The sequence below is a fragment of the Rhinatrema bivittatum genome, chromosome 5 (assembly GCF_901001135.1).
Source record: "Rhinatrema bivittatum chromosome 5, aRhiBiv1.1, whole genome shotgun sequence".
Classification (NCBI taxonomy): domain Eukaryota; kingdom Metazoa; phylum Chordata; class Amphibia; order Gymnophiona; family Rhinatrematidae; genus Rhinatrema; species Rhinatrema bivittatum.
Window position 1 is genome coordinate 341,187,595 of NC_042619.1, and position 14,390 is coordinate 341,201,984.

The 14,390-nt window shown below is 43.0% G+C and overlaps 1 protein-coding gene across 1 annotated transcript in view; it reads right to left on the bottom strand.

Moving 5' to 3' along the window:
* LOC115092958 (E3 ubiquitin-protein ligase HERC2-like) overlaps positions 1–14,390 on the bottom strand; it is a 2,733,734-nt gene that overhangs the window by 2,023,952 nt on the left and 695,392 nt on the right. Inside the window, 1 exon segment of the mRNA XM_029604466.1 lies at positions 10,006–10,220. Coding sequence (XP_029460326.1) covers positions 10,006–10,220 — 215 coding nt within the window.

A 14,390-nucleotide genomic window follows, 5' to 3' on the forward strand; every position in this document is an offset into this window, starting at 1 on the left:
TCTATTTATCTTCTCCCCTCCATCCTCTATCCATCTGCACCTTCTACCTCAGATTCCCTAGATCTCCTACCCTATCCCTATTCTCTAAATTTCCCCTCCATTGCCAGCATTAATCACTAAGAAGTCTTTGTGCTCCAAAAAAGAAACAAATTAACTAGCCATACTATAAATTTAGAAAGCTATTTTTATTAATACAAATGTATATTAATATGCAAATATATGCCACATAATTACTGCAGACGTTTCTAACTCCTGCCACAAGAAACTAAGGGCTATGGATAATGATAAATTTAGGGGGCATAAAGAATGTTACCACTAGAAAGAGGTGAAATTGCTTTGGTACGGATCTTTAAGACCTCCAATGAGTGCTATGTGCAATATTGGAGACCACATCTACAAAAGGACATAATAAGGTAGAAGCAATTCAAAGAATCACCAACAAAATGATGTATGGCCTGCACTATAACAAGTGCTAGATACTTCAGGTACTAAAGATACACTCTATAACAGAGGCTTTCAATCCTATCCTCAAGACACACCTAGGCTGTGTGATTTTCAGGATATTCACAATAAATATGCATGAATTATTAAATTAAAAATAGCATTTTTATTCTGCCTTTTTCAACTGCAGCAAATACAAGGCTGTTCAAAACAAATACGATAAAATAACAGAAAATTATAGAAATAGCCATCCTTCCAACCCTCTAATTCTCTCACAACAATATTCTAAGCAATAATCACATATCTAACATATTTCATAAAACCAATTCTCATAAAATATGCACATAACAATATACATCATAAAGCTGCCAATAACAAAAGCAATTTGCCCACATTTTCACTACACAGTTGCAAAATGGCCCACTAACCCAGCAATTCCACCCCATCAAATTATATACTTGCTGGGGGAGCTATTGAGCAGCGCTGCAAGATGGCCACATAAAAGCTGCGCTCCCTCCCAAAGCTCTTATTTTGCTTATAATTAGACTCTATCTGGGCCGATTTCGGTAGTACGCTTCATAGGACTCATGGCAGATGGGGCTAGGATGGCTGTGAGGAAGAAAGCCGCCGACCTAAAGCGCTTCTCCTTCAGTAAAATCGCCGATTATCTCCCACCGGACGAGGGCAGTGAGCAGGGCCTGCAACAGCGGGACGAATTAGAGGAGCCTGCAGAGATGGCCACCGGCTATGACGGCGTGGACGAACGGGCAGCGGGAGGTCTGCACCCGGTTATCCCCACCCGATCCGAGATCAGATCCTGGTTCTGTGAGATAAGGTCGGACCTGAAAAATTATAAAGCGGATCTCTTAGCTAGCATGGCCGACCTGAGAGAAGATCTAAACTCCCTCGGGCGCCGCATGGACGACATGGATACAAGGTTGGATGGTCACAGTACCCATTTGGAATCCCTCAATGGTCACACACAGCAGACATCACTTACTGTGGAATCGCTCCAGGAAAAGGTGGAAGATTTAGAGAATCGGGCCTGACGCTCTAACTTCCGCATTCGCGGCGTGCCGGAAACGGACCTGTTCCTGGACTGCATGCACATGGCGGAGGCCATTTGTAAAGCCCTTATTTTGGAACATAAAACTCCTTCGGCTGAGACACAGCCTGATCCTCTTATAGTGCTTGAGCGTGCGCACCGGGCCTTAGGCCAGAGGAGAGACAACCAACCGCGGGACATTGTGCTAAAAGTTTTAAATTACCGGCAGAAAGAGGAAATCATCTCGCTGGTGCGGGCGCACCCTGGTTGGACCTGGCAAGGTTGTTCTATCGCTTTCTATAATGACCTGGCGCCCTCTACATTACAAAAGAGATTTCAGCTGCGTGAAGCCATTGCAGTATTGTGCCAGGAAGAGATCAAATACGGTGGGCATTTCCCTTTGCCCTCTTATTTCAGCACAACGGGATCTCCTATAAAATCAAATCTATGGCGGATGCGGCGCATCAATTTAAGGAAGCAGGCCTGGCTCATACGTTTACCACTGCAGTCACCACGACCAAGCAGAATTTGCCAGATGCGACTCCAAGATGGCGTCGACCAGGAGCTGGACGGGGACGCCTGAGGAGGCAGCCAACACCAGTCACCCAACAATCCTCTGAGCACGGCTGATTGGTTTGTGTGGACTTTTGGACAATTGTTGTTGCTGGTCTTGCTATCTGCTGTTCTTAAATGCTTGGCCGGTTTTGCTATCTCTTTTCCCAGATCGTGGGATTCGATCTGTGTTCTTCCGTATTATGCTAGCATTTTTAAATAGTTCCTATATTCATGTGCTAGTACACCCAGATAGACTGCTTAGTAAGTTTCTTGCTGTTCTTTACTAATTTGCCTCGTTTTACTGTGACGAGCTAGGGAGGGGGGGAGCTGGGAGTTGGCCTCCAGCGTTGTTCCTCGGTACCCCCTGGGTGGAGGTCCGTGTGCTAAGTCTGCGGACGCTCTTTGTTACATACCCACTAAAGACAGGGCTACTTCGATGTTATTACAGGTTGCACAATCCATCCAGACCCCCGACAGAGACTTGGAGCCTCTCAGTCTAGTCAATATATTCACATTCTATTATTATATGACACGGTTTGTTGGAGTACCTATCAGAGCCGACCTATGCTTCACATGTTTTCCTTATGGTTAGAATAGTCACACTCAATGTGAAGGGGTTAAACACCTATAGGAAACGACTCCTACTTCGGCAGGAATTACAACGCCAAAAGGCGGATATTGTATATGTGCAAGAAACCCACTTACGGAACCACCATAGTCACTTATTAGAGCATAAGTCCTTTCCAACAGTGTACCATGCGGGTTGCACCAGGGGCGCTAAATATACGGGGACGGGGATATTGCTTTCGGCCTCATTGGTTTATGAATACATATCCCACGTTGCAGACCCCAACAGTCGTTATTTATTGCTGAAACTTAAACTGGGTTCCCAGGTATACTCTTTGGTAACTATTTATGCCCCCAACACGGCTCATGGGCCCTTTTTGAAAGAAATACAGGAGCTTCTGGTAACTTATGCTGAGGGTTTTATTATCCTAGGTGGCGATTTCAATATCACACTGCAGCAGGGATTAGATACCTCAAACAACACTCTCGCACGCCCCAGGCTGCTCGAAAGCAAATGAAGGCTTTGATGGAGGACTGGTCTTTGATAGATATCTGGCGGGTTCGTCACCCCCAGTCACGATCTTATTCATTTTATTCCCCTCCACACGGCAGCTACTCGAGAATAGATTATTTTCTAGTAGATAAGCTGCTGGGCAATAAGGTCTCTAAAGCCGATCTTGATGCTATTTCTTGGTCTGACCATGCCCCTGTCATTCTGGATATAGACACTAGCGATGCTGACCGGGGGGCATGTTTCTGGAGACTCAATGAATCCCTCCTCACTGACCCCTCTTTTGTCCAGAAGCTCGAAGCCCAGCTCACCGAATACTTTCAGCTTAATGCCACCCCCGAAGTTAACCCTGGTATAATCTGAGACTGTTCCAAGGCGTTCGCTCGAGGGCTTTTACTCTCCAGAGCAACAGCCTGCAAACGCCAGCAGCACCAAGCTAGGGGGGCTTTAGTGCACAAAGTTAGGCTCCTTTCCCAAGAGCATATGAGGTCCTTCTCCTCACGGTGTTATCAAAAATTGCTAGCTGCAAAGTCGGAGCTCTATAAAATTGATAATGCCCAGCTGCTACATACCCTGGAGATCACAACGCAAGCTTATTACGAGGGGGGAGACAAAGCTGGGCGTTTGCTGGCCTGTAGTCTAAAAGCCAAGATGGCACGTAACTCTATAGCCAAAATTAAGAACTCTAAGGGTGACATGCTAACAACCTCTACGGGCATTCGGGAAGCCTTCACGAGCTTTTATGGCCAACTGTACCAATCGAATGTCGAGATATGCCCGGGCCACATTGCCCAATACTTACAAACGGTCACGCTCCCGAGCCTCACCTCGGACCAACAGCAAGCCTTAGAAGCCCCCATTACTGAAGAGGAGGTATCAGCGGTCATTAAGACCCTTAAACCGGGCAAGGCACCAGGCCTAGACGGCTTATCTGGTATTTATTATAAGAAATGCGCTCACGCTATAACTGGGCCTTTGACGCAATTTTTTAACAGTTTACGGGAGGAGGGGGTAATCGCGCCTCAAGCTAATGTGGCGGGCATCACAGTCTTATCGAAGCCGGGACGAGATCAGACACAGTGCTAGTCTTATAGGCCTATATCATTAATTAATGTAGATCTCAAAATCCTTGCCCGGATCTTGGCCCTTCGACTAAATAGATTCCTTCCCTCACTTATACATAGTGACCAGGTGGGCTTCGTGCCTCAACGCATGGCCGCTGATAATATCCGTAAGGTACTGGATCTGATATGGTGGGCCCACAGGAATAAGGTACCAGCAGCGCTGCTCTCATTAGACGCCGAAAAGGTGTTCGATTTGGTACACTGGCCTTTTTTATTTTCTACCTTGCAAAATATGGCATTTGGACCTTATTTCCTCCAGTGGATCCAGCGGCTTTATTCTAGCCCACAAGCGAAGGTAAAGGTAAACAATGGATACGGACTTCCCTTTGACATTGGTAGAGGCACCAGACAGGGGTGTCCGCTATCACCCTTATTGTTTGCCCTTTATCTGGAACCCCTCACTGTTAGAATCCGCGAGTCTTTGGAAATTAAGGGATTGGAGGTGGGGGGCCACAGGTATAAGTTGTCCTTATTTACGGACGATGTTTTGCTCTTCCTGTCTGATCCAATGTACTCCCTGCAGGGGGTTAAGCAGGAACTAGATGCCTTCAGTGGTGTGTCGGGCTTAAGGGTAAACTTAGACAAATCAGAGCTCCTTAATATTAACCTGGCCTCGGAGACGGTTCAGCGGTTAAAGGACCGCTTTCCCTTTAAGTGGGCAAAATCTCATATTAAATACCTGGGAGTGCGAATATCATCCCAATTGTCTGAGTTATTTCAGATCAACTACGTGCCCCTCGCTGCCAAGATTACAACTGATATGAGCCGCTGGAATCGGGGACCGTACTCTTGGTTAGGCAGAATTGCTATTGTTAAAATGAGTATCTTGCCGAAATTCCTGTATTTGTTTTCATCCCTACCAGTTTACATTCCTGTTTCCATTCTACGAAGCTGGCAACACAGGATTTTTTATTTTATTTGGCGCCGGCGACCCCCCAGGCTACCTCGTGCTCTTCTCTTCCTGCCAAGGCAACAAGGAGGCTTGGGGGTCCCTTGCCTAATGCGGTACTATCGGGCAGCTCAACTCCGGGCTCTCCTGGACCTCAACCGCACCAAATTTCCTAAGCAGTGGGCCCAACTCGAACAGGCTATGGTTGGGCAGATGGCAATCACAGCTATGCCATGGCAACCGCAGGATGTCTGGAGACCCGTACAATGCATCCCTTGGGCTCTGGAGACTACGTTGAGAGTATGGGGACAGACCCGTAAACAGCTGCTAGGAGACTTCCATTACTTTTATCAATCGTCTCTGGCCTTTAATGAGCGATTTGTTCCTGGCACCACCTCCCCCCAGTTCCACCATTGGAGGGAGAAGGGGATCTTCACCATAGGGCATTTCATCTCCCAGGGGTCAATACAATCAGCGGAGCAATTAGCGCTTAAATATAATCTCCCTCCCCTGAGTTATCTAGCCTATGCACAAATCACCCATTTTATACGCACAATGCAATGCACAGGCGCCCTCCGACCGGGCAGGTCTATCATTGAGTCTTATTTTCTATATTGCGATTTTTTAAAGGGTGCCATCTCCAAGCTATACCAGCTCTTTTTCCCTAATGGCCTTGAACAATGTACATTTGGTTAAGCAATGGGAGACTGATTTGAATATGCAGCTGAGGCCACAAACCTGGAGTGTTCTTTTGAAACGGGCTAGACAATGCTCGATATCCGCTAAGCTCCAGGAAAACTGTTTTAAAATGGTATATAGGTGGTACCATACCCCGGCCAAATTACATAGATTCTTCCCCCTCATTGGAGATGAATGCTGGCGTGGCTGTGGAGCGGTGGGCACGTATTTACATATTTGGTGGCACTGCCCAACCGTTGCCTCCTTATGGAAGTAAGTTTTTGCCTGGCTGGGTAACTTATTGGCACTGGATATTGATACCAGTGCTCGGGTGGCCTTATTACACGATTTTCCCACCATGGTGCCTGAGAAGTACCATCGGGCTTGCATTCAACTATTCATTGCCACGCGTAGTCTCATAGCAGCCAACTGGAAATCTGGGAGGGTTCCATCGCTCAAGGAGGTTAAAGCGAAATTCGCTTCGTATCACCGCCTGGCCCACCTGACCGCGGCTAGGCATCACCGACTGGCTGCTTTTACCTCCACTTGGAAACCTTTTGTTGCTGCCTTGGGCCTAGGATAATCCGTACTCAGCTTGGAGAAGAGACGACTGAGGGGAGATATGATAGAGGTGTTTAAAATCATGAGAGGTCTAGAACGGGTAGATGTGAATCGGTTATTTACTCTTTCGGATAGTAGAAGGACTAGGGGACACTCCATGAAGTTAGCATGGGGCACATTTAAAACTAATCGGAGAAAGTTCTTTTTTACTCAACGCACAATTAAACTCTGGAATTTGTTGCCAGAGAATGTGGTTCGTGCAGTTAGTATAGCTGTGTTTAAAAAAGGATTGGATAAGTTCTTGGAGGAGAAGTCCATTACCTGCTATTAAGTTCACTTAGAGAATAGCCACTGCCATTAGCAATGGTTACATGGAATAGACTTAGTTTTTGGGTACTTGCCAGGTTCTTCTGGCCTGGATTGGCCACTGTTGGAAACAGGATGCTGGGCTTGATGGACCCTTGGTCTGACCCAGTATGGCATTTTCTTATGTTCTTATGATTTGACATTGGGTTGATGTAGCACTAAACTTGATAGGTCTATCTTCCTATGGTGTAAGAATTTTCTGATACAAATCCTCACAACTACTAATTGTGTCTTATTTGAGGTACTCTGTGCTACGTCTGATGTTTTCTTTATTCCAGACAGACAGACTGTGGATGTAGGCTGCTCATTTCTTTACCTGAGGGGGGCGGATGGACAGATCGCTGTGTGTAATGTTACTCTGTCAGGGGGAGGGGTGGGGGGAGGGTGGTTCATGCTAGGGATTGCCTTTGGGATTAGAGCAATCCGTTGTTTTGGACTCTTTACTGTTTGTTTTTCAAGCTGATGTATTATTATTTGTTATATTCAGAATAAAAATTGTCAAATTAAAAAAAAAATTATATACTTGCTATCTGAATCCTCCCTGCCCACTGTAATGATTTCAACCCACCTAATAAACCCTTAGAGACCAACCACCTACCCTATTATCTTTCTGCACCTTACAATAATATATATTTGGCCTAGATTCCTTACTATTCTATTTCCAGAGCAGTATGTTACAGTTATCAATGCAGTCTATCTGGCCTCAATGGCATAACTACTATAGAACTATCCAGTTCTCTAGCCTTTCATTAAACCAAAAAACATTTTCTTAAAGATTAATGGAACAGTATATAATCGGACAACCTGCTAACACCTAAGGGCAGCAAATTCCACCATTCCCATGAAGTATCTATCTTGTTCATGATCTTCATTGATGAAATGACCACAGACATTCCAGGCTTGAATGCAGTGCCCTAAACAGCACATCACGGAACACCTTCTCTCTTAAGTAGGCTGGTCTGCGTCCCACCGGTGCATGAAAATTCAGTGACAGAAATTTGAATTTCACCCACAGTGCCACTAGCAGCCTGTAGAGAGCAAGTAACATCAAAGTAGCACTTCCCCAGTTTCTTAGGTCACTATACTAGCTGCTGCATTCCCAAGTGCCTCAAGTCTTCTAAATACACTTTTAGGGAGGCTGGCATAGATTGCATTATAATAATCCAAATGAGTGAGAAAAAAACCCCCGCTTACTTAGCAATTTTAAGATTCAAAAAACAAAGGGCAGTGACGACTCATTAACTGTAAGCTGGTAAAAGCCTTTTTTCCTTGCACTCGATTCTCTGGTGATAGCTTCAAGTCAAATTATCTCAGGCTTTTTACTTCTGATGACCAATGTTCTTATGTTGTTCTTAACTTCCCTGTTACATACTCTCAAATTTGTCTGATCAGAGTAGGAACCCAACACAGATTTCCATGCACTGCCTCTACTGAGATTCTATTTCATTCATATTAACTGTGGATATACAGAAAACTGGACTGACTGGGTTGAGAACTACTGTACTAGAAGAAAGAAAGTGGATATGGTACAAACATTCAAATACCTGGCAAGCTTCAATTAGGTACCAGAGGATAGTATTTTTTCATATAATGAAAAGCTCAAGGTCAAGTGGACAAGAAAAGGCATGTTTGAAAAGGAATGCAATATCTTCATCAAGATGATGCCTGGAACAAACTTCCAGTAGAGAGGACAGAAGTCAAAAGAGTTGTAATATTCAAACATTTACAGAAAGACACAAAGGGTCCTCCGCAGCAGAGGAGCGAGAAGGAAGAGACACCGATTGAGGAAAACCTTTCATAGCACAGTAAGAAGGAACAAATCGGCAGACTGGGTAGATCAAAATATCCTTACCTGATAACATCTTCTATTTACAAAATTTCTACTTGTAAATATGTAACCAATAGTTATTGCTATGCACTGTTTATAATGATAATTCTTTTCTTCTTTTGGTAAATTTTGCAGTATTTCCATCAGCATACAAATACCAAACCATACAGAAATTCAATAATAAACAGATACCAGCATTGATATTAATGTCCACAATACCACTCCAATCCAAAAGTGTTTTATTCCTTTCCTGATTCTTTTTCATTTATTATAAAAATATATTTTCCAACAAATTATTGGATCAAAGCAATATAGATATGCTGTAAAGGGCACAATTTGATGTTTTTCCAATTAAATATCTTGACCTTTGTTAAAAACTATAGTAAACCAGACAGATCACCAAGGAGTGTGGTAGAAATTTCTGGAGGGTTCCAGCTTTCCAGGTTCATTAATCAGTGTGCTGAGAGGGTTCCTGCTCTCTAAAAGGTTATCTATCTAAAGGTTAGAGAGTTCTGGTTCTGCAGAGCTCGTGCAGGTTACAGGGTTGTGCATTTTGCAAAGGCCCTTCCTGTTGAGGGGAAAAGGGGAATTTAGGAAATTGTGTTTGTAGAGGGATGAGGTAATGGGGTAGCTAAGGTAGTAATAATAGGATATACATGCCCTCTAAGATGGCGGTAGTTATTGAGGAAAGGTTTTTAAAGATGCATTTCCATGCATCTTGAGCGTGATTGTAACAGAAAAGTCTGAGGCAGAGATATTTGTTGCATTTTTTGACAACTTTGAAAAGATTCCTACAGCGATCCAGAAGAAGGAACCTTAAAGTCAAAGGGTACTGTCCCTGCTGGGGAAGCTCCAGGAAATAAGTTTTTTGAATTATGTTATCCTGAAAGCCTTGGGGCTAATTTGGATTTTTGTGTAATTCCTTCTTCAAGGAAAACTATTTGAAGAAGTAAGGTTTCTAGTGACCTTGAATACATTTTTTAACTGAATCCCATGAATTAATTGAAGATGTTTCATGTGAAGAAATGTTTTACATATGGATTTACAATATAAATTTTTCTTATTTGGGACTAACAATTGTTGTGGACATAGCAATTTGTAATATTTGTTAACTCTTCTCTTGGGCCTCCCAGAGACTGCTCTGGTACCTCCTGGAGGGCTGTGATTGATTATGGAGCTGCAGCAGTCTAACTCACAACCTCTGCAGCCTCGGAAGGTGGCCCCAAAGGAAAAGGGGGTTACACTACATTAACCTAAATGAATTTGAATACTACTTTGTACAATATTCTGTATAACCAGTTAAAAAAAAACCACAGAACAAAATAGTTAAAGATGGTAGATAAAGAAACAGATGGTCCATCCTGTCTTCCCAGCAAGTTGTTTAGAGTAGTAACGGCCACTACCTGTGTAGGATCAGCATGCTGGCACAAGTAATCCTACCTTTACAGTATGATCCTGAATGTTGTTATCAGCAATAGCTTGTAGGAAAGGCTGGGAATGATCACTCAAGGTGAGTCGATGTGAATAGAGTTTGGATTTATTTGGCGTTGTGTTACCAGGAGACGTGCAATGGTCTTCATCTTTTTCTTCATTATAACTGTAATGAATCTGACTTGTTTGCAAACCTCCAGAGAAAATAGAAGACTCCAGCCATTCTAGTGGGAAATGAAGAGAACATAAATAGTTAAGACAATGAAATAAACACTTACATGTCACCAGAAGCAGTTTGTCAATATATTTCATAAACTAGAGGAAAAGCAATGACGAGATACCTGCTCATTTTTCAGCACTGCTTCTAAACTCAACAATCTGAATACTGGCTTTCTGTTCCTCATCCAGGTAAGTATACTATTCAGTCATGTTGCTATTTCAGTAGGCAACAAAAGAGGCTAAGTTTGGCACAAAACATGAAACAAACACTGAAAAAACACTGAATGTAACCTTGTACTACTGGATTTGAAGAACTCCCCCTTGAAGAATAATCTTTGAATCATGGACCCGTGTCAGGGTTTTTATATTAGCAACAGACTGTAAGCTATAAAGCATAATTCTAGAAAAAACATGATTTAGAAAATTAGGGCTTTAACTATTGATGACCAAGAATCTTCTGGCTACACCTTCAGTAAAGTGTTTTGCCTTCATAAAAAATCTAAAAAGTATATGTTGTATATTAACTAAGGCCAATGATTATACACAAGGCAAAAAAGGTAATCTAAGCAAGAAGTGCCTATATGAAATTCTCTTATCCACATTTATTCACAGAGGAAATTTCCTCTCTATACGTCACACACATACCCATCACATGCACTGCCTTTTTTTGTTTTTTTACTTTTAGTTATGTGTGAGCGGGGAAGGGGAGTACATTTTCTGACATATGCAGGATTTTCTACATACTTGCAGCCCTCAACTCTTCAGTTTTCTAACTAGACAATCTCAATGTTAGACGAACAGATAGGATAAGGCAAATGTATTGTGAGACTCATCTGCTGTCCTCAAAGAACATCTATTAAAGATAAGCAAGTGTGCTTTCTCTGATAACAAGCAGATGAGTCACAAATGGAATTTCCTAGCTGATGGAAATCACCAAATAGAAATGGTAAATACAGCACCAGAAGTCAATTTCTTTTTTTTTTTATTTATGATTTTAATCAGAAGTATAAAACATAGATAACCAGTGTGGTTACAACTTTGGCATAAACAAAGCCAGCATGTCGACAATAAAAATTGTAACAATACATGTAGAATGTTAGTTATCGACATTGAATAAGAAGAATTGATATATCATGCCTTATCATCTATCTTTCTTAACTTGTAGACCCCCCCTCCCCCCCCTCATCCTGAAGGCTGCCGATCAAGACACCCATTCACTTCAATGGGCAACGTACAAAACATATTGTGCTACATACTCTTAATCTCACAGAGAGAGTCTCAGTGCTTCAACAAGAGGCCAAAAACTAGAATGATTAATAACTGGCAACTCACTTAATAAACCATCAAAATTGTAACCTTTATTACAGGTGTCTGAGTTTTTAATGCTTCCCACCCATCCCCACCCTTTTTCCCCTTGCAAGTCTGAGCTACTGTCCAATGGATATAGTCACATAGTACCCCTATCTGTATTGGTGTCTCCAGGAACTAAGCATACTTATGTCCCTTATTGAATATGTGTCTCTCCCTTCCATAGCAGCCAGCAGCGCCATCGCAACTCAAATTTGGCTAATTGTTTCCGCCTAATAGCGGTGAGTTTATTCAGATAACATACAGTTTTCAAGCGCTTTGTCACCCTATCTAAGGTGGGAATCTGTTCTGATTTCCAACAGCACGCTAATAGCGCTTGTTGTAAAGAATAATCTTCTGTACTAGAGTGTGTATCCCTGGGTGCTTGGAGCAGAAACACCGCCGGGTCCTTAGTTACTGTACAGCCCATTATACCTGAAATCAATTGTGTCACGGTGTCCCAAAATTTCCTCACTGTTGGGCATGTCCACCATATATGTAAAAAGGTGCCTATCTCACCACATCGCCGCCAACACCGCTCAGAAACTTGGGGATAAAAGCGATGTAACTTCGAGGGTGTAAGATACTATCTATACAGCATTTTATACCCATGTTCTACTATCGAGGAAGCAATTGAGCACCTATTTGTAGCCGCAAAAATGCTTGCCCATTGAGTGGCCGTTAGGGCGTACCCCAAATCTTTTTCCCAATTTTGGATATGAGCCGGCTGTGTACTTAATTCTCCATTTAAAAGAGTGTAAATCCGAGAGATCACCTTTGTAAGAGTGCTCACCACATCACAAAAACCCTCAAATAGAGTTTTACCTTTCCGAAGGTCTGTGATCCTCGCCTTTTGAGAGATATAATGATGCAATTGGCAATAAAAGAAATATGTATTATTGGGCAGGTCATATTTCACCTGCAACTCCGGAAAAGTCCACAGCCGTCCCTGATTCCAGACATGTTCTAAGCGTGTACACCCTTGCTTCTCCCATCTCTTAACAGCAGCACACTCCATACCCGGAAGAAACCCTGGGTTTCCTGATATAGGAGTTCTCATATATACCTCCCTGTTACCCGTCAGAGCAGTTTTCCATGTGTCCCATATGTGTAGTGTATGTATTATGGTCGGAGGACAAATATCTGGCAAATTCCTATGTTGTCTCGGTAACCAAGCAAGTTTATCTAAACAATTTCCCGACACAAATTCTGCTTCCAGCTGAACCCACCTCTTATCTGAACTCTGACGGTGCCAATCCAACAGTGGCCGCAACTGCGATGCCACATAATACCACTGAAGACATGGTGCTCCCAGACCTCCTCTGCTCTTAGGTAGAAACAAAACCCTTCTACTCGCTCTCGGAGGTCTCCTTTTCCAAATAAACTGAAATAGCTTTTTTTGCCAACCCCTAATCGCCCCGGGTGATACAGAGATAGGTAGAGTCTGGAATAAATATCCCAATCTGGGTAAGATGTTCATTTTGACCGTGGCCACTCTACCTAACCATGACAAGTTCCCCCTTTCCCAGTTCTGCAGATCTGCCATAATTGTCTCGGTACAATTTGTCAAAGTCTGGGCCAAGTCGTACACCTAAATATTTCAAAGTAGAATGAACCAATTTAAATTTAAATGGGTGTTTCTTGTTCAGGCTGTGAAAACGTTCATCCGTAAGTGTTACATTTAGTAGTTCAGATTTGTCAACATTTAACTTGTAACCAGAAACTGCACTACATTTTTGAAATTCCTGTACCAAGGGCGATAATGAACTATCTGGATGAGCTACCGTGAACAAGACATCGTCTGCAAACATAGAAAGCTTATACTCCTGAGTTCCAACTTTCATACCTTGAATCTCAGGGATAGATCTAATTTTGGCCGCTAGTGGTTCCAAGTATAGCGCAAACAACAAAGGGGATAGAGGGCATCCCTGCCTGGTGCCGCGTGCTATCTCAAAGGGCTTAGTATATCCTCCATTTACCTTGATACATGCACTAGGTTGGTGATAAAGTTTACGAATCCAAGATGTGAACTGCCCCCCCCCCCCCCCCAGCCCCACCTTGTGCAGCACAGCAAATAAGTAGTCCCAATGTACAAGGTCGAAGGCCTTCTCTGCATCTACTGTCAACAACACTAATGGAGTCGCCGATACCTGGGCCTGCCATATTAAATTCCCTACCCGTCGTACGTTATCTGCTGCTAACCTGCCCGGTATAAAGCCTGTTTGGTCTGGGTGAATCAAATGGGTGGCGACAGAGCCTAAACGTTTTGCCAAGATTTTAGCAAGTATTTTTAAATCTAGATTAATGAGGGAGATGGGTCTATATGATCCACAAATCGTCGCATCCCTCCCGGGTTTAGCCAAGATAGTAATACCCGCCCTATTGGCTGCTGCGGTAAATTGACCATCTCCCAATAAATGGTTGAAAGCCACTTGTAAGGGGGATGCTATCTGCGCACTAAATTTCCTATAGAAACCTGCAGAAAATCCATCTATTCCTGGGGATTTACCCAATTTCAATTCTTTCAGGGCCTCCTGAACTTCCACTATAGATATATCCTTATTCAAACGGGCCTGTTGGAGAGTGTCTAGCTGAGGCAAGTTTATATCTGCTAAGTAAGACTCTATCTCCTTATCAGAGATATCTTCCCGCTTGGAGTAAAATTGTTGATAAAATTGCGTAAATCTTTCTCTAATTCTTTCATTCTCTGTTATCACTTCCCCCTGTGCCCCCCTGATCTTTACGATTTGATTTTGGGTAACTCTGGCTTTCAATTTCCTAGCAAGGAAGAATTTCTGTTTCACCTGGTCTAAATGAAAAATTGTTTA